Consider the following 22,970-nt stretch of genomic DNA (forward strand, 5'->3'; position numbering starts at 1 on the left):
TGAGATGGGACGGTCGTTGTGACCTTCATTAGCATCGGCGGAGTTATATTTCCTGCGTGCATGGACCATGTGACAAATTGCTAATACCGCTATATACTGTTCTGAGATAGAACTCAGCCTGTGTCTAATGCAAGCTCAATTGCAAAGCACAAGATTTTTTGTTTAATTAGTACTTAATACTTGTGTGTTTATATACTTATCGAATGCATCAAGTTACTACCATTGTGTTTTAACCGGGACCGTATTTACCTCAGGTTTGTATACGTCGTCGACACCAAGTTAACTCGTTGAGGGCGCTCCTGAACTTTCATCCGTCACACGACGTCACGATCATACTACAAGACAGTACGTTCTCTTCTCGCTTGTGTCTCGGTCCCTCTACTACAGAGAGGGTATACTTTCGCGATTTTTTAAATTCTTTATTTGAATGAATAAAAACGACCTTAAACACAACTATTCTTCTTCTTCTTGAGGTCGGGCAACATTTTTTCTACAGAAAGTAAAAGTAGATAAAAAATCAAAACATTCGAAGTTTACGAGACTTAAATGAATTTTCTCAGGACTACGACAACCGATCAGGCTCATGATATGTTTGAATATTTTTGAACATTGGAACTCTTGTATACTACATGGATTTCAGTTTGTAATTGTCGGAATTGCAAAAATTAGTTCTGTTCTTCCGACAGGCACTTTTTATTATGTAGCCGTCTGTGATTGATTATTTATCTTCATTATATCATTGGAAATTCATTTAGATATTTTATTTTATACGTACTTTTGTTGTAGGTTGGACACATAAGTAGAGGTGCCTTGCACCTGTTTCTCCATTCTTTTCCCTGACTGCCATTTGTATTCTTTGTATAAATTGTATTTTATCGTCTGTCGTCTGTTACTTGGACGTGGGGTTTTCTGTCTGTAATATAATAATATGTTTATTGCGTTTCTAGGCCATCGGCCCATATGCAACATTTTTAAAATAGTGAAAAAAATACGTTTCTGTCGTACAGATAGCAAAAGTGAGAAAAATATACTTAATAGTATTTACTTTGAAAGTTGTCATCTCCATAGCCTTGTATATTTACATTGATTGAGCAAGATATCAGAATTACCAGTACTCATCAGCATTTTAAACTTCTTGTAATTAGTTGGTTGTTAACAATGACTGGTAAGAGTTGGTTTCTATGGTGATCATATACTGGACAATTCTATACTGGACAAATTCTGTTTGACAATGTACGGTGACTACGGTCTCGTCTGTCCTATTGTGTAGTATCTGTTAACCTATTGCAATTTTGTTATTACTGTTCGTGTCAAGTTTTTGTCGAGTTTTTTTTTTCGGTTCTACTTTTGACTGAATGAAACTTTGTGATGAAAGCAGGGCTACACACACCTAGTGCCCCAGATATTTTCGCCACTAAAACATTTGCGAATGTTTTACACATTTCTGAGCCTGGGTGATGCACTCGCCGACAGTTTAGCCTTTACTAACGTTTTTGTTCTCCCGTAAAACAGGCGAAAATAAGTCAAAAGGGAAAGTTTCCAGGTTTATAGTATTTTGAGCCAAACTTTCTCCTAAAATAAGTTAGATTAAATTAAAAGATTAAAAGTTGCTGCACAAATACCTGGTCCAAAAAAGTGATTCCTTGGTTAGTGGCCCAAAAATATATTGTCCCTCCCCAAACGCAGAAGTGAAAAGTGTGAACCCCTCCCCCACCCCCTCCAGGCCCCTTCCCTGGTAATTTACATGCAGTCCCCTATGTTACGTACAGTCGGGCGTGAACTGCTTTCACGACCGGCAAATCCAATATCAATAAATTTTATTGTGGCACCTAAATTTTACGTGGGTAATGTGTTCACTGGCACAGAGCTGTAACCTACCACTCGGTAAGTAGGCAAACAAGAGAAAAGTATCTCAGGAAATGTGCGTGATAAAATGCTTAGTTGTAAACTTCAATAACATCATGAACTCATCCACCTGGTGACCTGCGAGTGCAGTGCGAACAATATGTGAAAGCAGAATTTGTTGCAACGAAGCCCTGCACATACCCCCTAATTACTGAATACAATCACTATGGCAGCCTATTATTGTTTTTTTTTTAAAGAATAGTTGAAAACGATTTTTTCATACTAGATAACCAAGCATTTGTTTCATAAACAGAATAAGTCGGAATATATTATTTACTACATGTAAACAACACGATGCAGGAAGGGAATAAATCCGATCCGATAAGATCATATGTCATAATCACGAGTAGCCTAGGGAGCTATTATTGTGCACTTTTAGCCTCCATTGCTTTTTGAACTAGCCCGTTCTTGTTTTGGTCTACCATCCGCTACCATCCTCACTAATTAGCCAACCAACGGCTCTAAGTCAGGATGAGTGGGGGTACACCATATATCGGCAGCAAAATAAGCCTAGTTTCGAAGGCTGAAATACGGTATGAAGGAATTTTATATACCATTGATACAAAGGAGTCGACAGTGGCTCTGTCGAAAGGTGAGTAACGCTATGTACTACAATATATTATCTGCAGCGCAGAACACTTGTGTATAGTGCCTTTGTTCAATTGTGCAATCTCTAACGAAAACCTTTATAACCATACGCATTCAAAATTATAATTTTTATAAAACAGCCTGCATTTTTTCGAGGCTTTGCGAATTGGAAACGAGAGAGAACGGGAGATACAGTTTCGCGGATATGGCTGTTTACTCTCTCCTAGTACTAGTCCTAGGCCTTCTCTCCACTCCAGCTATGAAACAAACATTCGACGCAGCGTCGCAAGCTGAAAAACGACAGACCTGGTCTTTCTAACATACGGTCATAAAATGACTGTTTATTTTTTGATGAGGAAGCATATTTATGCACTTATCCATTCTCACTATTTCCGTTGACGGTTATGGCGTAATACTAATAAGACCAACTTACTCGATTGAACATTGGCATATGATAATATAATTTCCTGTACTAAATAACAAGAAGAACTAAAGCGGTAAAATTGATGGGGTTGGATTTCGGCAATATTCCAATTGTACATATTTCAAATAGAAAGTGAAATCTTTCAGGAACGTGTATTTCTTAGTAAGAGTTTAAAAATCAAGTGCAACTGCCACTCTACAGACTACACTTGTCCGTGTTACTAGTAGTACTACTATTTGCTTGTAAGTTGTGGAGTTGCGTGTTTTCCAGGTTAGCTCTCTGCAAGACACTTGATAACTATGTAGAGGAAATTGTAAATTTATTTCACATGCCTAGCTGGGAGCTCCCTCTCAGAGCTCATGCAGTTGTACACTTGGAGAAACTTTTTTTTTTACATTTGCTGCATGAATTAAATGATGTCTTGTTTAGTCATATAAACTTTTCTCATTTCAATGCCGAGTCATCCAGGTATTCCCAATGATGAAATTATCACACATCTTTGCGTAAGGTATTATTTTGTTTATCCACCATGTAGGTCTAACAATTGCATGACTTGCAACTGCATACACACATAGGAAAGTCCAGATGTTTAACTGGAAGGAAACACTACAATTCCTTTAAAGTAAATGCAAATAGACAAGATCACACTGAAAACGTGAGCGAGATGTCAGCTTACTACCCATTTCAAAATGCTGCATGCGTTGCTACTTTTGCTGATTTTGACGGGCTTGGGGTACCTCTGAACAATTCCTAGGTCTTGAAATCCCTGTAATTAATGTTGGAATAAGAAAATGTTCGATTTTTTGGCGGGTATGGCATAATTTAACAGAAAAATTCACCCAACTTTGCAATTCAGAATTGAATCACTTCCGTCTATTTGCATTTACGTTAAAGGAATTGTAGCGTTTGCTTCCAGTTAAACATCAGAACAAAAAAAGCACTATAACAGTCAGAAAAACCCTTCAAAATCATAGCAAACACTACAGTTATTGCAGCTAAATTGTAATATACTGTTGACCTTATCCACATGATGCTAAAAGTCTGTTGACTGCAAATGTTGCACTCACTGGTCATCAAAACAGTCTGACCTTGAATCATCTGTTTGGAAGTTTAATATACTTCATTTTGACCTTGCAGGTCTAATTTCAAAACCTCTGCCATTTCTTGAATGTGTATATCGCTCACTGTATTATATCATTGTGTGAAAAGTTTCTTATACAGAGGTGACACATTGCGTGGAATATATGCATAATCATGTCCAATTTCTCTGGTGCTTGTCAACTTCATCAGCCATATCCGTTGTAAAAAAGTCTAGTGTTTGTACAATAGCAGAGAAACTGATGCATAGATATATTGCCTATATCAAATGTGATCATCCTGATGGTATAGCAAAGGCTATTTATTGGCAGTGTTTTTGCTATGGGTGATAAGTAGGTAAAATCTACCAAGGGTCCTATGTGATGTCATTTTTATATACTAGGGTTCCCAAATAAATTTATGATAGATTCCATGGAAAACACTACCATTTTATTCCAATCCCCCTTTCTATTACCAGGTTTACCAACTTTTATAGAAACACTGGGTGAACATACAATTGTATATACTTTTAATTTTTATTTTGTATCACAGTGCGTTCCTTTGGAACAGAAGATAGACCGACAGATCGGCCTATGGCACCCAGAGAGGAAGTGTATGAGTACATAATATTTCGTGGTCGTGACATAAAAGATCTCCATGTGTGCGAAGCACCAAAACAAACTCCTCCACAGCCACCGCAGGACCCTGCAATCATACAGGTAATTCATCATGAATTTGTTTTTTTGAATGATTTGGAAACTACAAAGCCGATGTAGAACTTGGGTTGATTGTGACCTTGATGAGAGTTCTCTCCACACAGCGTGCAAACTTGGTAATTCAAATTTAGTAGATTTCATGGGTACCATGCATAGAAGCTGATTGGTTGAAAAAGTTGCATGATACCTATATTGTGGTGCCAAATTGCCCAGATTTTACCTTGTTTGTTGTATATACGGAAATGTAACCTTGGATGTCAACACCTGCTAATTTCATTCCAATTTTTCTAGGAGTTAATGGTTGCAGAGTGGCCAAAAATACTCGATTTGAATATAGTTCGCAGGCACTGGCGAGAAATGTTTGCCAGGTTGAACACTCAGCCTGCTGCAAAAGCTAGAAACTCTGGAGAGACATTTTATGATTTCACATCACCCACAATTACTTGCGATTTCAGAGAACCATCAAGTTGATCTTGTGCCTTTATGGGGTATTGCATCATGGGAGTCAGAAATAATGTATTCAAATTGAACACTGAATATTCATGAGTCTGGGGTGCCTGTACCCTTCAGTGTAAAACAGCTCTCGAGCCATGAAATCATTTATCTGACCAGCATATAGCATGTTGTACAGGTACAGGGTTGGAAAATTGTAAATATCAAACATTTTCAAACATTGAAATGTTTGTTTTGAATATTAAATCAGTTCAAATATAGTTATAGAAAGTTAAATTGTATTGCTTCATGTACCTACATCATGGAAACCATAGATATACTCCATAAGTTTATATATATTTTTGATATTTGACAGCAATCTGGTCCAGTTACCAGCATGGGGTCGATGCAACCATCCAGTTCCAGTAGTTATGTTCCAGCCCCAGGATACGGACCTTTCAGTGGTCTACCATATCAGTATGCTCCTGGCATGATGCCAAATCCATCTTTTGCACAACCTATGCTCCCAACTACAGGTAAGGCTGCTTCATTCAGTCTTTGGACTCCGCTGCTATAGTCGTTAGCCTTTGCTACATAGACTGTTGGCGTCCAGTACTTTTAGTTTATTAGTTCACAACAGGCACCACTCCTAGGAGGCTATGGTTCTGTCCATGTCTGTGTACTTCAGCATACTGTGCATGCACTATTTTCTCTTGCATGCATATGTCTATGATAACAATTCTGGCTTTATAGAGGCTTGTGTCAAAGTCAAAGAAACTGCATAATGAACTTAATAATATGCCATATTTTTAAAAGAACTGTCCCCATGAGGGCTAAAATCTCAACATAGTGACATGAAACAGCAAACAAAACAAAATGAGGATAAAGAAACTTAGGTGATCTGAAACAAAGTTAGCAGAATGCGGAATACTACCATTTTTTGCTGCAATACTGGGTAATGATGATTTTATCAAAGAAGACCAATAGTACTCAACTACAATGAACCCTCACTTCAGGTCTAAAAGCTGCCTCTGAACAGCACTCCTAGTGGCCAAACTATGCAATCTTTTGTCTTCTGCTAACTGAAATATGGCATTATTTGTATTACCAAGAATTCTATGAGATTAATTTACATCTCGTAATAGCCCCAAAATACCTGTGTGTACATGTAGATAATTGGGGCTGTCTTCCAAGCAAATGTTATGAAAAGCAATATTTCAAGTGTATGATTACATACTTTGCATTTCAAGCCACCCGTTTACATACTAGTGGTGATTTCAAATGTTGAATGAGTATTTTCACAAACGTAAGAAAGAAGTTTTAGAGAAGTAGGACTTGCCAAAACCTTCAAATGGATAGTGGACACCCCAGAAGATTGTAGGTATGAAGTGTAGTTTAGAACCATTAATTGCTGATTATTTGATATCAGAAAACTAACTTGATCAAAAATGTTAGCGTAGTCAGTGAAGAATATTTCTAAACCTTCCCGTTATTGGTAAAGTGTAAGTTCAGTTCAGCAACCCTTTTAATGAAGGACTTGGTTTCTAGTAAGTCTGTGTAACTGTACCCTTAAAATAGGGTGTCAGACTTGAAAGGGTGAAGGGCAACACGTCAGAGAGTAGACAAAAATAATGGTGAGTGATAAACATGGTATTTCAGTCAAATTATTCAGTTGACCACCTTATAATTTGACTTGGGGACGTACATGTATGGAATTCATGGTTTTGAAGAGTAAGTGGAAATCTCTTTAGTTTTGTTGTAATAATGTAATGGGTATAATTGGTTAATACCGCAAACAGGTGTTATCTAATGTATTTAAGTACTGTGAATGTATTTATTTTGGCGCACTCACAAATTTTAGCGAGAAGACATATTCTCATTTTGGCTCCATGTTATTTTGGCAGACAACAAATTTTTGACTATAGTATACTTCTGACAACATCTCTTTTGTGAGTACATGTATTAATTTGAAATAAATATGCCTTTATTACCTATGGGTTAATCAGAATTGACCAGTAAAAGTGGTTCTGTTTTAACGCCGATTGATTTTGCAGCACACATTATCTCAGACAAAATAAACTGGAGTAAGTGTAGAGCCAAGATACATAAGTTCACAGTATATCAATGCATGCAACCTTTGACCCCTGTCAGTGTTTGCATGCAGTTGTATGAGTTTTTATGCTCTACAGCATTGTTTATCCTTTTCATAGAGTGCAATAGTCTTTATGGTATGCGGAAACACAAAATCATCATTGATAGTTTCCTTAGCAAAATTGGCAGCATGCATTTAGAAACCCCAACTTGCTGCTTTAAGCAATCAGAAAATAAATTTGAGAGTGAAAATTCATATATCAGACTGACCTTGCGCCGCTTTCACAATATCTCCATGTGCTAACAAGGTGAATGACCTCAAAATCTTTTGCTTTGTTCACATGCTAACACAAGACTTATGGGTGTTTATTGAAATGCTGATAATGGTGTTAATGCTGGTATAATGTTTTTGGGCTGAATTACCTGCAAAGTTTTCCACTTTGTTGAACATTGCTCAAAACTATGAATGCAGTATCATGAAATATCATTACAAACATCACTTCATTGACTTGTTGATCCTGATATTGTTTTTGTGGTAAAACAGTAAAAGTAACAGTATTAGGGGCGAGATCAATAGTTCAATGTAGGATAAAGAACTAAATTCTTTTACTGGGGATGGTTGAGCCATATTAGTTATCATCCTACAAAAACAATTTTATTTTAATGTCTCTGTTTGTACCCCTAAATACAAATATTTCTATAAAAACAATGTCGTCAAATTGAGAAATAGAAGAATTTTCGCCTTAATAAATGCATGGCACTAAAATAAAGTAGTGTAGACAAGAGAACTATTTATTACTCACTACATACTGGCGTTGTATTCATAGCACTACATACTAATACATACTGATTTGAAATTGTGCTGTCTGAAACATTCTCAATTTTGGCCAATTTCGTGGGGGGGGGGGGGGGGCGCTAATTGAAAGAATTTAGTTTTTTATCCTACATTGAACTATTGATCTTGCCCCGAGTTTCATTGAATTTCATATATATTAAAAATCTGTGTTTGCCAAGAGGGCTTTAGACTGATTACCATCTGTTGCTGCTGGTCATATAGAGCAGAAAAGGACAGTCTTGGGCCTGGTGGCTGTTTTGATGCCATTTTGACATGAAGTAAAGTGGTTTTGAGTATGATTTTCATTTTATCAAGGGTGCAGTTACAGGAGCAATTGACTACTGAACCTCTTTTTCTAGGACAGTGCTGGAAAATCATTACAACTATTGTGGTATGACGTGTTAGTGTTTTTATGATGGTACATTACATTGGCAATGAGGAATTTCAAGGTTTTTGTCTTTTTTATTTTGTCAATTATGTTTAGAATTTTCTTTTCATTAGGGATTTGGCTATGGAATTTCCTCATGATGCGAATTAAAATCAATGATTCATTGTTTTTCCCGGTCTTTTTCCACCTCTTTTTGGATAGTCCACTATCTAAAGAACCAGCCATTCTTTCACTATACAGGACGCACAACACCTCCAGCACCCAGTAAATCGCCAACAATGGAACAAGGAGTACAGGCCACAGAGTCGCCGAAAGACGACAGAGAAAGCACGGGCAAAGACGAAGGGGAACAATCAAAAACACAGAGAAGAGATTCAAGAGAAGAAAGACCGCCAAGCAGAGGACACCGGGATAGTCATGAGAACAGAGACAATAGAGATAGGAAAAGGGATTACCAACAGAGAGACTATCAACAGAGAGATTATCAACAGCGAGATTATCAACAACAGAGACAAGGTAATCAGACAGGTGGCATTTTAGGATCTAAATTTGTAGTGAAACTCTCTTAGGGACAACCACACAATGTTGCTCAGGTTGACTAAACGTTGTTCGTTTAGGATAATAAAAAAAACCCTCTCCCTAAGTGAATTTTCACTTCACAAGTGCGATATCGATACATTTATATATGATGTAAACCTTAGTGAAAACTGTGGCGGTCACACCATTAGAATCAATGCAGTGTAAAAAGATGATGGTAAACACATTCAAATACTACAGGAAACCCAGCACTGTATATCGCATTAGAAGTAAATTTTAATCAACTTATCAACAACCTGGTGTGTCATTACAAAATTTATGTACCAGTGATTAGTTGCACTGATGCACACACATACTGTTGGTATTTGCACTTGCAGTGCAATAACCACAAAAGTTATTTGCCTGTGTTGTGGATATATATGACTGGGATTATGAATAGCAGTGATAAAAAGTAATTGTGTTAGGGCCACAAGATAAATTTTTAGTCGTTTCAGGGAGCTTCTTTTTCATGCTTATTTGGTAAGTGAAATTTTATGTCCAAAATCAGTGCATTTACATTTCTTATGTAGGTATATCAGGACTTGAATAGGTGTGAAAATGAGTTGTAGAACAATCCAAAGATGAATACCAGAGTCAGAGCTACGACTTATTTGGAATAGCGCCATGAAAAATATTTAAAGACTGATGGTATATTTTACCCTTTTCAGTGGAACATTTGCTCAAATTGTCTTTTTTTATTTGGTCATGTTAATATCAATAATTATTAACTTTAGAGGAGCAGGTCATAAATTGTGCTTGTGAGCATATGTGACTGTCTTGGGGGGGGGGGGGAAACAAAAGTTGGAATGGCGGCATTTAGAAAGCATTGGGAACTTACGATCAAGAAGAAAGTAAATCCGGTAAAATCCAGTAAAATCTGGTTTCCCAGTGACTTTATAGTGGCTCCCAAACATCGTACAGTGTATGGGAAACTATTTCAGTTTAACTTGATTCCTCCCTCTCTGTAACCAGAGTTCCCCAACCTTAGCAAAAACATTGTACAGAATGTTAAAAATAAATGTCATGACAAAAATTATGAATTGCAGCTGAGACATATTCAATAATGCAATAATATCCATTGGTTGATGCAATTTCTATCTGGACAGGTGGTAGTGGAGGAGGTGGTGGTGGCGGCGGTGGCAGAAGAGGTGGACGTGGAAGGCAAAACATTCGTACTGGTCAAGTAAAGTCAAGGGCAGATCCCATAAAATTTGAGCAAGATTTTGATTTTGAGAGCTCCAATGCAAAGTTTAACAAAGAGGCCATTGAGGATGAACTCCAACAGAAACTGAAAATCAGTACCCCCGGTAAGTTAGCTATTGTGCATTGTCAACACATCTAGATATTATTATTCACAATATTTTTCTTGGAAAATGTGAGTGACTTAAGGGGCCTTGTCAAAGTGAATTGGCAATGAGTTGTGACAACACCCTTATGTCAAGAGTATGTTCTGGCTGAGTGAAGAAATATATTGATGAATAATATAAAATTATATGTGGTACACATGTAAGGAAATATGAGGAAACAACGACAGTTCAGACATTAGACCCACATGTCACAGTATTGCAGGACCAATGTCAGTGACATAGATGTTGTCCCAGCATAGAATAACTTGGGTATAAATTCTATATTTTCTGTTCAAATGCATACAATTCATAACACAATCGATAATTTTCATCATTTTTTAAACATTGCCTTTTCTTACATTATTAATTTACTATTGCAGAAAGGATATTTCTGTTTTAAATGTTAAATTATTTCAACATGCATGTCTCGCGTATTTTTCAGCTGATACAAAAGTTGTAAATGGTGAAGAGAAACCAGCAGAAGAAACTCCGGCAGAAGAAGAGGAAGATGTTGTGTACTATGACAAAACAAAGTCATTCTTTGATATGATTTCGTGTGAATCCGTAGAACGGGAAAAGAATAAAGGGTAAGCATTTGCAGATGATTGAAGTCGGCAGACTTCTGCCAGAACAAGGTGTCAGGAACGATTTGTTTGTGAAAAGAAATAAAAGATTATGCAGTTGCCAGTCTTCTGGAATAAGATAACAAATTAGTAGGGTGGGAAAAAAGTTTGAGATGAAAGTCTTCTCTCAGAGCAATTGGTATTTTACCAGTGTTCATTCCTTCCTAAAATTATGGTACATGTATCATGTATCATAAACTAGGCCACTTTACTGGACCCCCCCAAATTTCCAAAACATTGGCAAAAACTTTGAAGTACAATCTGTGAAAGTTGGTGTTGTTTTTTTCACACAGTGCCAAAAATCGACCATCATGGAAAGAAGAAAGAGTTCTCAATGCTGAAACGTTTGGTATTCCTGTCGATGGACGTAGAGGAAGAGGTCGTGGTCGTGGATACCGTGGCCGCGGTTACTATGGAGGTGGTAACCGAGGCTACAGAGGTGGTGGATATAGAGGTAACTACAGAGGAAATTACAGAGGAGGCTACAGAGGGGAACGACAAGATAGTGGTTATGGATATGGTTACAATCGCAGAAATGTACAAAATGATGATGGATACAGTCGCAGAAATGTACAGAATGAAGATGGATATAATCGCAGAAATGTACAAAATGATGATGGATACAGTCGCAGAAATGTACAGAATGAAGTATAACATGAGGATGAATAAAACAGGTAAACATTTGTGTTATTGCTTTCTAGTCCTTGGAAAAGACAGTTGTTGACAGATTTATATACAACATAATAACAGAACAGGTTAATATTTTATTGTCTCGGATTTCTGATTGATTTTGGATTTTTAATTTATAAAACGAGTTTTATCATGGCTTTCTACTTGAAAAATCAACGTGAAACAACATTGACCAAGTCTGTGTTTTGAACTCATTACATTGCAAAATGTTCAAAGATGTGTCAAAAAGTTTGTTATTGTACGTACAATAACAAACATTATACACGCATATTAATCTGTTGCAGTTTATTAGACAAACAAGGACTTGATATATGTTGTTTTACATTGATTTTTTTCAACTTGGAAGCCATGATAAAATTGTTTTGTAAATTGAAAATCAAAAATAAATACCCCATCCTTATCCATATGACCACTTCAAGTCCTCATAAACACGTTTGTGTCGTTCAAAATTTTTCACAATAAAATTTTGTGTTCTATATATTGGTGTCAGTGCTTTCTAGGAAAAGACGTGGAAAAGATTACATGGATAAGCGCATATGAAACTAAGTTTACATTTCTTATTGTAGGGACTCTTTCTATACCCATGCTATAATAAATATTCCCCAGTATTTTTCTTCATTCAGCCAAGGAAAATACACATGACCAAAGGGGCCTTTGTCACTACGATTCCGAGATGCTAGACAAGTTGTGACAGCCCTTAGGTCACAAGTATTTTCCAGCTGAATGAAGAAAAATATTGGGAGAATAACATAATCATACCAGTGCCAGTAATAACAAATTAAAATCGGGGAACATAATGGTAATTTTTGAACATTTTGACTGATATTTTGAACACAGCAGAACCAGTGACGTAGACATACGTTGTTGTGACATAGAACGACCAGAGTATATAATTCATATTTTTTGTTCAATTTGACTCGTGCATGGTATAAGATGATGAACTTTACAACTTTGACAATTGTTCACTACTGATATCAACTGTTGTTACGTCATACAGTACTATTGTGTTCAATCTAACATCTTTCAGTTTACAGCTAATGAAAATTTGTGTCTGCATAATAGGCAGATGTTGTTGTGGTAAGGGACGATCGCACAATGTCACACCAGCTCAATAAACGAACTTCGTTCTTTTAGCGGGGGGGGGGGGGGGGGGGGGGGGGGGAGTCTGGCATCAATGCATGGGATGGTGACATCGACCTGGATAGTATGCGCTTGAAAAGGCTCTACTCTAGTGTTAAGTAGAGGTTCTGAGTTCAAGTCCCAGCCCATTTGCACTTTTCGATTTTTGGCGATCTACAGTGTGTAATATGCTTCCAAACAGGGCTCAAAATTAGCAGTAGAGTCAAAGGCACATAGGCTACTAAACATTACGTATCTAGATGAACAAATTTATAAGGTGGTAGTCTGTTAGACCAATGGAAATGAATGGAAAATTGTAAACACTTCACTGTGCTCAATCTGACTACCAAGTGTAGTCGTTAAATTTGAGTCCTTGTACAAAGTCATAGTGAAAGGCCCATGGAAAGACATGAAGTGTCGTGAAGTAGATATGATTCAAGGTTATCTGTTTAGTTCAATGGTTACATGTAGGAAAAAGATTGAAATGTGAATTTTTTTTTTTTGCAATAAGTACAAATCAACCTGGAGCCATGTAAATACTCTTGATTAAATTCATTTTTCTCTGCCTCTCTCTCCTCAGATCACTTCAGGGAATCATTGTCTCTCCACCTTACAATGAAGAATGAAACAGAATGCAGCTAATTTTCAGTGGGGCTGAGACTTCCTAATTATGGATTTTCAATATGAATGACACATTTGTCTGTTTTTTGTTTTCTCAGTCTTATTTGGGGATTTCAACTTTGAGTAAAGTGAAAGAAAAGTTAACTTAAAATTTTGTGTATAGCAATTAAGCTACTTATAAAACTTGAAAAGTATTTTTTTTTTGTGTTCATGTTTATAAAGTATTTGGTAAAGGTAATTATTGTAAAAAGGAAAAGATTTAGAGGGATACACTTATCTTGGCTGGTCAGTAGAAAAGTTCACAACGCCCGAAGACCATGTAGTGTTAAGGAAAAGTTAGAAGATATTACTTGACTGTAAAAATGTCTTCCAAAGCTTTGATGATAGCACATTTTGACCATTGGTGGCGCTCTTTACTGTCCACTCAGTGGTTGAGAGTGTCGCGGTAGAGGTGGGATCTGAGAACAGTGGCAGTGTCATCTGTCTTCTGTACCAATATCTGATGGAAGTAAGATGTTGGTATTGAGAAGTGGCATGCATTCCAATTCTCTTTGTATATTGTATATCCAGGAGAACTCCTTCTGTGGCCAGTTGAAGGCTGTATTTATGAAGTGCCTTTTTGGGTTACTTTCGTCATCTCATCTATTCTATTTATCAAAAAGAAAAAAAAAAAAACATGTTCCGTAGTGAGCAAAAATTGAATTTTTTTTTTTTTGGAATCACAAGTATACCCGGCTGAATGTGTGTGACCAGGCAAGTGTTTCTAGACCTAGGTTTACAATCAATAATTAATTAAACTTGTCCATCCTGTGTGTTGTCATATCGCTTTCAAACATATATAAAATACTCAATATATTCAAGATAGTCACATATGTATCATTTTGAACAATGTCCGCCAAGTGAATGTGCTTTTTTTTTCAAGATTTTTTTCAGTCAGTACTGGTCTCCATGAAACCATACACTAAGAGCACAATTTATTAGTTTGAGATGTTGTTCATATAAAAAACAAAGATTGTGGTTTAGTCAGAACTCATGATTTTTCAAGTTATATTTCACATCTCTATTTGTCTTTCTCCGAGTGTCTCAAGTCTTAGGAAGTAACTACAGCAATAGTTTTAATTTGTTTCGAAAATACAGTACAGATTGATGTACAAGATCTTCTGCTGCATTTGATTAATTTTAGCCATATTGGGCATTGACTGTTTGATAATGAGATACAGGAATATGCAAAATTAAAGACACTGTGGAGTGCGTCATAAACAAATTATGTTCACCGAGTATTCGTCAGAACTTTGCATCAAGCAATATCTCAGTTAGGTAACTCTGAAAAATTGTATGTATATACATTGAGTAATGGTTCCTCTACTTGTTTGTTTTAAATACTGAAGTCTGTGAAAACTTTTGAAAATGTGACGTATTTAGGTAATTACATCTCCAGACACCATCTGTCGATTGTCAGATTTTGTAAAACTTGGAAAATTTATGTTTTTACAGGCAAATATTGTGGTTGCCATACCAGCACCACACATGCAAATTTGAACATATAATGTGTGCCATAAGGTGTGCAAAAAAAAAATAGTTGTTGGTCAAAATGGGGCAAATAAATGTTCTTGCGAGTTCACTACAAAGTAAGGGATAACTTAGGGAACACCAAGTTTTGGCTATGGCAAACCCAAGAAATTGCTATCCTTCAGAGGAGCAACAAATTGACTTGGAGGGCGCACTTAAACAAGCCATCATTGTGTACACACCAGGCCTGTAATTACTCATCGTCAGCGCATGGTTAACAGGAGCACCACCAACAACGAATATTTGCCTATTTTGATACATGCCTCCCGAACAACTCTACGATAGTGCACATAGCCCTTTGTCATCATCAGTCTTTGATTGTGAGGACAGATCTATCAATTATTGTGATTGGTTTAGAAGTTACGACAATCACCTTGTCTCAAAAGTGGTCTTGTTATTTGAACCTGACGAGGGTGTTTGACAACGCATTATGATATTGGAAGTATTGCAAATTTGAATATAATAGAGAGTCTCTGTAATACACCGCGGTCTGGTTACCCATCAAAAAAAGTCATGCAAGGGCAGCCCAGATAAGACCAAATGATTGTTGAAACTTTCCATAATGTATATGCTTAATGAATATGATGCAAGAAACATTCATGTAATCTGTGTACCAATATAAAAAACTGAAAGCAGGACTAAGTGATTGAATCAGGAATGTTATGTTGATATTGTGGGTTGGGGCAAAATCTCTTGTTGAATAGCGCCCCCAGTGGCCAAACTGTATAACCTTTTATTCTTCTGATAACAGGAAAATGACTTGTTTGCTGAGGTGCCATGTAAAAAGCATGACATATCTAGGGTAGTTAGGAACTGAACGGTTGATGTTTGGGTTGTGTGCTAGCACTGTGACGTACTTTTGATACCAGATAACGATATGTAATATTTACCATAAATCTAATAAAAGACCAAGTTTGATTTGTGTGTGGAAACTGACAAAGTTGAGTTGCAACATTTCTGTCCAAAGAAGCTGAAAAACAAAGAGGACAAACACTGGAGTTGTAGCATTACCTGTACCTTGTAGCATTACCTGTACCTTGAAAACCTTGCCAAAATCGTGAATCCCTAGGCTGTGTGATGTAGTGAGGGTTATTAGCCTGAGTAATGGTTTGCATGCTCCCAAATTTGCAGGGAGTTGGTGTGTAGGTCCATTGTGATGTTATAGGTCTGTGCCAGGTATAACAATTTTCAAGTGCTGTGAACACAGTCTGGGGAAATGCTATATATAAACGACCTTTTTTTGATTTGACTACATTCTGTATTTCAGACTTATCAACTGCTACATTTCAGGACTGCACGAATTTACCAGATTGGCTGAAGTCACTAGTTACACGTCTGTTCAATTTTATATCATGATAATCAACCACAACTTGAAAAATGATAATCAGAGACCTCAGTGTCATCTTTTTAACGTCACCTGTTATGCACCACTAGCTGTTACAAGAGGAATGAATGAGAGACAATTCACTTTCATGACTATTTTGATATGTACCCAAAGAAATGTGATGTTGCATTTGAGGAACATTCAGTAAGGTTGCATTGTGACCGGGTTAGTTTTATGTAGAAAAAACAGTCATGAATGATTAAACAAACTAACTACAGAAAGCAGGATGAAAACTTGACCTGTATACCAAGCTTGACCCAATAGTTAATACTGTCATTACAAATATACATCACAAATATTACAAATCAACACAGTATGCACCTAAATATTAAAAAATATTAACTTTTTGCTGTTCTAGCAAGTTTTAACCCATTCTCGGTTATTAAATAAAAGATGTCCATTTCCTTGAAAAGAAGATGGTGAACTCCCAAATTTTCTTGAATAAATAGTTTAATACACATCAAAATTTTAGCCTGTGCACTCACTCAATCTGCAGGTCTCCTATACTCGTTCTCTATCCTGATTTAGCTAATAGACTGGTGAATAACATTCATACTACCCCGGTAATATTTGAAATATTTTCATATGACATTCATTGCAGTGGTTATGCCAGGCCATTGAAATTGTCAATAAAAATGAAACAAAAGTAAAAACCGTATTCCGACAGAAAATGTGGTTTCAAATTCTGTCACTTTGTTTTCAGTAGATATATTTTAACTCTGATATAAAAACTTCAGCTTTTTGAAATAACTTTGATCTGCAGTGTGAAAAATTTACTATTGTGAAAACTTGTATGGATTGAAAAGACCAGGTACTTGTACGATGAAAAAATTAGTTCTCATTTCAGCATACATTGGTAAAGTATGCTAACTATTTTGTATCAGTAGAATCTAGTTGTATACATCATTATGCCATTTGTTAAAACACAAAGCAGCAAGCATACAGAAACCAATAATGTTCTAGGGAGTAACAAGTTTGTTCAAGAAAAGGCAGACACTTTGTTTCGTTTCAAAAATGCGAAGAAGACGATAATACTTGTATTGTCATAGGTCATAGGTCAACAGCTGATGAAGTTTGTTCATATTGTTGTGGGAAATTGAGGAATTACAAGAGTAGGTATGAACACGGACTGAAAGTCATTGTTGTTGGTTCCCTGGTTTAAAGGCCAAGGAATCAATCCCAGGTTCTCGCACATCAGTGTTATCTTATCATCAACGGAGCCGTAAGGGGTAGGGTCATTCGTTTGTTCTGGATGAACTTTATTATAGCTCTGTTTTCTACACCAAAATTTTAATCCTAGTCTGAACTGGGCCTCTAACCACTATAGATTACTGGAGTGCCGACCATAATCAAATCTTAGTGTGTGGCCCACAGCCTGCATAAATTTTTGGACTTTTCAAGTTTACCAATAACATGTTGTGTTGTATACCACGAGAATGCTAAACACGGTTATTAAACCATTCTCTGTAATTTCCTCAAAGAACAAGCTAGCCACTCGGTATTGTCAAAAATAATTTGAATATCATTCACAATTAGTTTTTCCAGTGTATATAACTTATCAATGTTAAAAAGGAAAGTTTGATAACATGTTTTAGATCTATGTATATGTGGAAGCCATGCGGACAGAGATTGTCTGGACTAGAATTCTGTGTGCCTAACAGAGTGTGATATTGGAAAGGAAAATGGGAGGAATTCCATTTAACTGCAGATTTGCATGGGAAAAAAAAAGCAAAACTTCATGGTCTGGAGAAGCATTGCAACTAACTCTTTAAGAGTATTTTTGAAATTGATACTTGCCTGTCAAACTGTGACACCAAGATTATGAATATCTCATTTCCAAATAATTTGTAATTTTTGGATGATCAGTAACAAAGAGATCACTGCTCGTGGTTTTTTTTCACATTTAGTGGAAATCACCATGCCTTTTTGCAAGTTTGTCTTTTATTTCTTTTTTTCGCAAAGATTTTATTTCTATTTTGTCTTTGTTTTGCTTACCACCCTTTTGAAAGTGGAAGCCAAGATATATTGTAATTTGTTATATCGCTGTACAACCTGTATCATATGATGACTTATAAAGCTGCCATGGTGACTTTTCATGGAAAAGTATCTCTGATTACACAGCTTATATAAAAGGCAGAGAAGCTGCAAGTACTGCCATGTTTTTTCTGTATGGTCCACATGAGAGATAGTTTATACACTGTATTAAAGTAAATAAATGATTGATGATAAGCACTGAACTGTTTGCTGTATATGTATGTATGTATGTATGCATGCATGCATGCATGCATAGATGGATGGATATGTATGTGTGTGTGTGTGTGCATGCGTGCATGGATGGATATGCATGTGAGTGTGCGTGTGTGTAATATGTATGCACAATGTATGTATGTGGATGGATGTGTATACAGGTGTGTTGCTCATCCAGCTGTTGGTGTGCATGCTAGTGTGTTGCCCATCTAAGGTGGTGTGCATGTCAATGTGTTGGCCACCCAGGTCAGTTTTTGTGTGTACATATGCATTGTCCATACATCTGTTAGTGTGTGTATAGACAAATGTGTTGCCCCTCCCCCCATCTGTGTATGTATACAAAAGTATGTTGCCTATCTCTCTGAATGTGTTGCCCATACATTTGTTGGTGTATGTGTGTGTGTGTACATGCGTGTTGCTCACCCATTTGTCAGTGTGTGTGTGTGTTGCTCACCCATTTTTGTGTGTGTTGCCATACACCTGTTGGAATGTGCACAAGTGTGTTGCCCATCCATTTTTGTGGGTATGTGTGTGTGGTTATCAATTTAGCTGTTTTCCCTCTCAGTTTGTTGACATTGACAGCATTTTGCATGTCTTATGGCTGTGTAGGATCAGCATGATAAAGGAGATCAGACTGAAAGCTATGTGGTCTGGTAAATGTAAAGGATTTAGATTGTAAAAAGGCAGGCCTCATAATCCCCCATTCCTAATATGGTATCTCCTTAACACATTGTGTTCAGAAGTTGATAAATCTAACCAGTACACTGCCCAACACTGAGATGGTGATATTTTGACCTTCCATGGATTATTAAATAGTGGTATGAATTTTGTGATTCCAGGGTCCTGAGAACTTTGCTGTAACTCTTCACTTTGACATGCAATCTTTGTTTCAATGTCTAAAACATATTGCTGTTCTGTATTTGAGGTTGTAGTGCTGTCGAGAAACACTTGAAACTCAACATTACGTATGGTAGGACAACATTTGTCAAAAGACACTGCTACAGCAACTGTCTCATTGCTGTGCATGCTACGATTTATAGTCTGGGTAACTAACAGCATATGTGACCTCTGTGAACAAAGCAACTCTTGAAGCAGAATAAAGTTTCAACTAGGGAGTATCTTTAATTTTGAAAGGTTCAAAGGAAAATGGTACAGAAATTGAGAACTAAAACTGTCAATACAAAATACACATGGGCAAAAACAATTGAGAGAATGAAAAGTACTTCCAACTATGTCCTTCCAACCATTGCATGGTATTATTACATATTAACTAATATATACCACATGATTCTCTAAATCAATGGACTTAAACATCACAGTTTTTGTTCATACATTGCCAACATAAAACAATTACTGCATATATTTATTTGTCTCCTGTGCCTCCTTTCTTCTGTTTTTTCTTCTCTGCTTCCTCTTCCTTCTCTTTTTCAATCTCAGCCACGTGTTTTTCAATTTCTTCAAGTTCAAGCATCTGCAAGGCAATTCAGTATTGAATTGTGTGTAAAGTGAAATTAACAACTATGGGATAAAAAGCTTGACGGAACAAATGAAACACAATTTTATTTTTTTTAGTAGTGGTTCACTTCTAAGCTATTTGACCAAGTTGGATCAAGACACCCCCCCCCCCCCCCCAACAAGTTGAGCTTATTACAGTATCTCACCTTTGTGCTAGGTAAAATGAAGTTTGGTTATTGACCAGAAAATTAACAGGACTGCTTGCTAGTACTCAAATATTGGATGTTAATAATTGAGTGCCTTATCTCGGCTACTTTTATGCCTTTCAAATAAGATGTTTTTAGTAAATATCATGTAATGTTAACATACAATATTACAGAATTGTAGTCCAGTAAGTTTCCACACTGGCTGGTATTTTGTCCAGAGTTACTCACTTGGCAGTTAAGTGAGCAATTTCTGTTAATTTCACATACTGTTTATCTAAAGCAGTAAGCCTTCCCTCACAATTGCTAGATAGCCTTTATGGAAAATGTTTACCACTCACAATTGCTAATTCAATATATGGCATGGGTCTTATGATTCTTTAAACACATATAGCACAATTTTCCACTCATAATTTGCTAGATAAAGATAACCTTACCTGAAGTGATTGGCCTCTTCTCATGACTGCTAGTTCAATATTCTTGGCTCCAGACTGGACCACTTCTAACAGTGCTTTGATGGCTAGTTTGATGGTCTCTTTTTCTGATTTAGACACCTCATCACTGTAGTGTTTCTCCAAGTATTCTCTCACAGTCTTGGCACTACGACCCACTGCATTTGCCTGTGAGATGTACAAACAGTTTAATTTATATACTAAACATCAATACATGTGCTGTGTATGTCATATGGAAGAGATCACTATGTTTTAAAATGTCGATGACAAAATACATCTTTCTGCTAATCTATAGGAGTGAATTCTTTGTAGATGTATTGAACTCTCACCTTCCAGGCATGGTATGTACCAGATGGATCCGTTTGAAATAAATGTGGTGTTCCATCATAATCAAAACCTACTATCAGAGCAGATAAACCAAATGGACGCCTTCCATTGCTTTGAGTGTATTTCTGGAGAGAAAAAAAACAAAGAAAACTAGCAAGTCAGGAAGCACTGTATAAACCTGTGTGTACAGTATGATTAACTGTAAAAAAGATGCACAGTGAGGATTACAGTATACTCCGGATTCATGCCAGCCTCAATTATGTACTTGTGAAATAATATTCATTATGTCAATTAATATAAAAATGTTTTGATTGTCGGCGAGCAAACAAACAAACAAACAAACAAACAAACAAGAACATATATTTAGAAATGACAGGTTTAAGGTTTGTCTTTTATTTTTGAGTGCTGCGTCCTGAACCTTGTCAAAAGCAGCATATGGAAGAACCATAGCATACATTCAACAAAAGCTATATGTAAGGTCAAATTGTAAAAGTTTAAGGTAAACTTGTATGCCTTTCAGTTTTACTGTAATATCTCTGAACAGTTATTTCTTTCCTCTTAAATTAGTTCATATCGTGAACGATAAAAATAAATATACCTATTAAAAGTTGACTTACCTGTTTTAACTGTGCTATAAACCTTGTAATATACTCCAATGTAACAGGATCTTCTACTGTTAACTTATGACTCTGACATTCTATTCGCGCTCGATTTATAAGAATCCTGGCGTCTGCCGTCAGTCCTGTTTGAAAATATACACATTTTTTGTCAGTTGTTCACTCCAGAAATCCACTCTATATAAAAGTATATTTCTACTTCATATTGTAAATATTGTTTATTTCATTTGGGTAAATTCAGAACAATTAGTATATCACTGATATCAGTGTCTTTGCTAAGGGTAGTAAGTAGGTAAAATCTACCTGGGTTCCCAAACAAAATTACCATAGACTCTATGGGGGAAATGCTGCCATTTTACTCCTTTGTCCCTTTGTTACCCGGGTTCCCCAACCTTAATGGAATCTTGTTGATTTTCACAAGAGCTCAGATAAGGGTTGCACGCTCACAAGCATCTTAATGCTATGTGACCGTATATCACTTGTAGTATTAGACAGTCAAAGGTTCTAGTAGCTACACTTCTTGTAATTACTCTGTCTGTAAGTAAAAATACATTGTTATGATATAAGACTAACCTGCAAATGCCATGCACACATGGTCATCCAGAATACATATTTTCCTAACTGTACGTTCTTCTTGTAACTTAGCCACGGATTTCTTTTCAACGCCAAGTACGACTATATCAGTACCACGAACACCAACCTACAAAAATCATGTCATGTGTAAGTATCATGTTAATAGTAGATTATTGACACACACACACACACACACACACACACACACAGAGTGACACAATGGGTTAAAAGTTTCAGCCCCCCCCCTCCCCCATGTCATTTGATGTACTGCATCTTGTATTCATTTTCTAACTTAACCATATTTCGACACACTACATGATATCATTTCAGGTTTCTTTCTACCTCCATTGTACAATACATGCAAGTATACATCTCATGCGAGGTAACGGTGCCCCGGTGGTATGTTGTGACTGACACCTCGCCAGAGGTGCAACATGCATTCACACATAACAACCATCGTTATCACTTTGTCCACGCTTACCGCTGTAGAACCCTTTTTCACAGCTTCTTGTGCGTATTCTACTTGAAATAGATGACCGTCGGGAGAAAATACAGTGATGGCTCGGTCATATCTTGAGGTCCCCATACTGCTAAGTCACGCGTTTCGTTTTCTATGTCTTCCAAAATGGCGGCTCTCTGTGAATCCCCAACTCTTTGAAAAAATGTCACTGATGTGGGAAGAGTAGGAGTATTCTTTATCATAATGATTATA

General features: G+C 36.6%; 2 protein-coding genes across 4 annotated transcripts; one reads left to right on the forward strand and one right to left on the reverse strand.

The window, feature by feature from the left end:
- The first annotated feature begins 2,283 nt into the window (after window positions 1-2,283).
- Window positions 2,284-18,613, forward strand: LOC144437174 (protein LSM14 homolog B-like). Of its 3 annotated transcripts, none has more exons than XM_078126054.1 (8): window positions 2,284-2,497; window positions 4,547-4,713; window positions 5,519-5,678; window positions 8,658-8,972; window positions 10,139-10,339; window positions 10,821-10,965; window positions 11,295-11,675; window positions 13,391-18,613. In XM_078126054.1, the coding sequence occupies exons 1-7, from the start codon at window positions 2,377-2,379 to the stop codon at window positions 11,653-11,655; spliced, it is 1,470 nt and encodes a 489-aa protein (XP_077982180.1). In that variant the 5' UTR covers window positions 2,284-2,376; the 3' UTR covers window positions 11,656-11,675; window positions 13,391-18,613. The 3 variants fall into 3 exon arrangements, with proteins under 3 accessions (XP_077982180.1, XP_077982181.1, XP_077982182.1); XM_078126055.1 differs by having other exon boundaries at window positions 8,697-8,972; XM_078126056.1 differs by having other exon boundaries at window positions 8,697-8,972; window positions 10,154-10,339; window positions 10,833-10,965.
- A 1,133-nt stretch (window positions 18,614-19,746) lies between these two features.
- On the reverse strand, window positions 19,747-22,891 carry LOC144437322 (proteasome subunit alpha type-7-like). The gene is made up of 6 exons (XM_078126245.1): window positions 22,740-22,891; window positions 22,259-22,385; window positions 21,686-21,810; window positions 21,071-21,193; window positions 20,727-20,909; window positions 19,747-20,102 (listed from the first exon to the last, which is right to left on the reverse strand). Exons 1-6 carry the CDS (start codon window positions 22,842-22,844, stop codon window positions 19,995-19,997), a joined length of 771 nt encoding a protein of 256 aa, XP_077982371.1. The 5' UTR covers window positions 22,845-22,891; the 3' UTR covers window positions 19,747-19,994.
- Between the last annotated feature and the right edge of the window lie 79 nt (window positions 22,892-22,970).

The sequence above is a fragment of the Glandiceps talaboti genome, chromosome 7 (assembly GCF_964340395.1).
Source record: "Glandiceps talaboti chromosome 7, keGlaTala1.1, whole genome shotgun sequence".
NCBI lineage: Eukaryota > Metazoa > Hemichordata > Enteropneusta > Spengelidae > Glandiceps > Glandiceps talaboti.

Coding starts and splice junctions, on each gene's coding strand:
- LOC144437174 (XM_078126054.1), top strand. CDS start 2,377: ATGAGTGGGGGTACACCATATATCGGCAGCAAAATAAGCCTAGTTTCG. Junction 4,714..5,518: donor AGGACCCTGCAATCATACAG/GTAATTCATCAT, acceptor GATATTTGACAG/CAATCTGGTCCAGTTACCAG. Junction 5,679..8,657: donor ACCTATGCTCCCAACTACAG/GTAAGGCTGCTT, acceptor CTTTTTGGATAG/TCCACTATCTAAAGAACCAG.
- LOC144437322 (XM_078126245.1), bottom strand. CDS start 22,844: ATGGGGACCTCAAGATATGACCGAGCCATCACTGTATTTTCTCCCGAC. Junction 21,811..22,258: donor TGTGTGCATGGCATTTGCAG/GTTAGTCTTATA, acceptor ATTTTCAAACAG/GACTGACGGCAGACGCCAGG. Junction 20,103..20,726: donor GAAGAGGCCAATCACTTCAG/GTAAGGTTATCT, acceptor ATTGCCTTGCAG/ATGCTTGAACTTGAAGAAAT.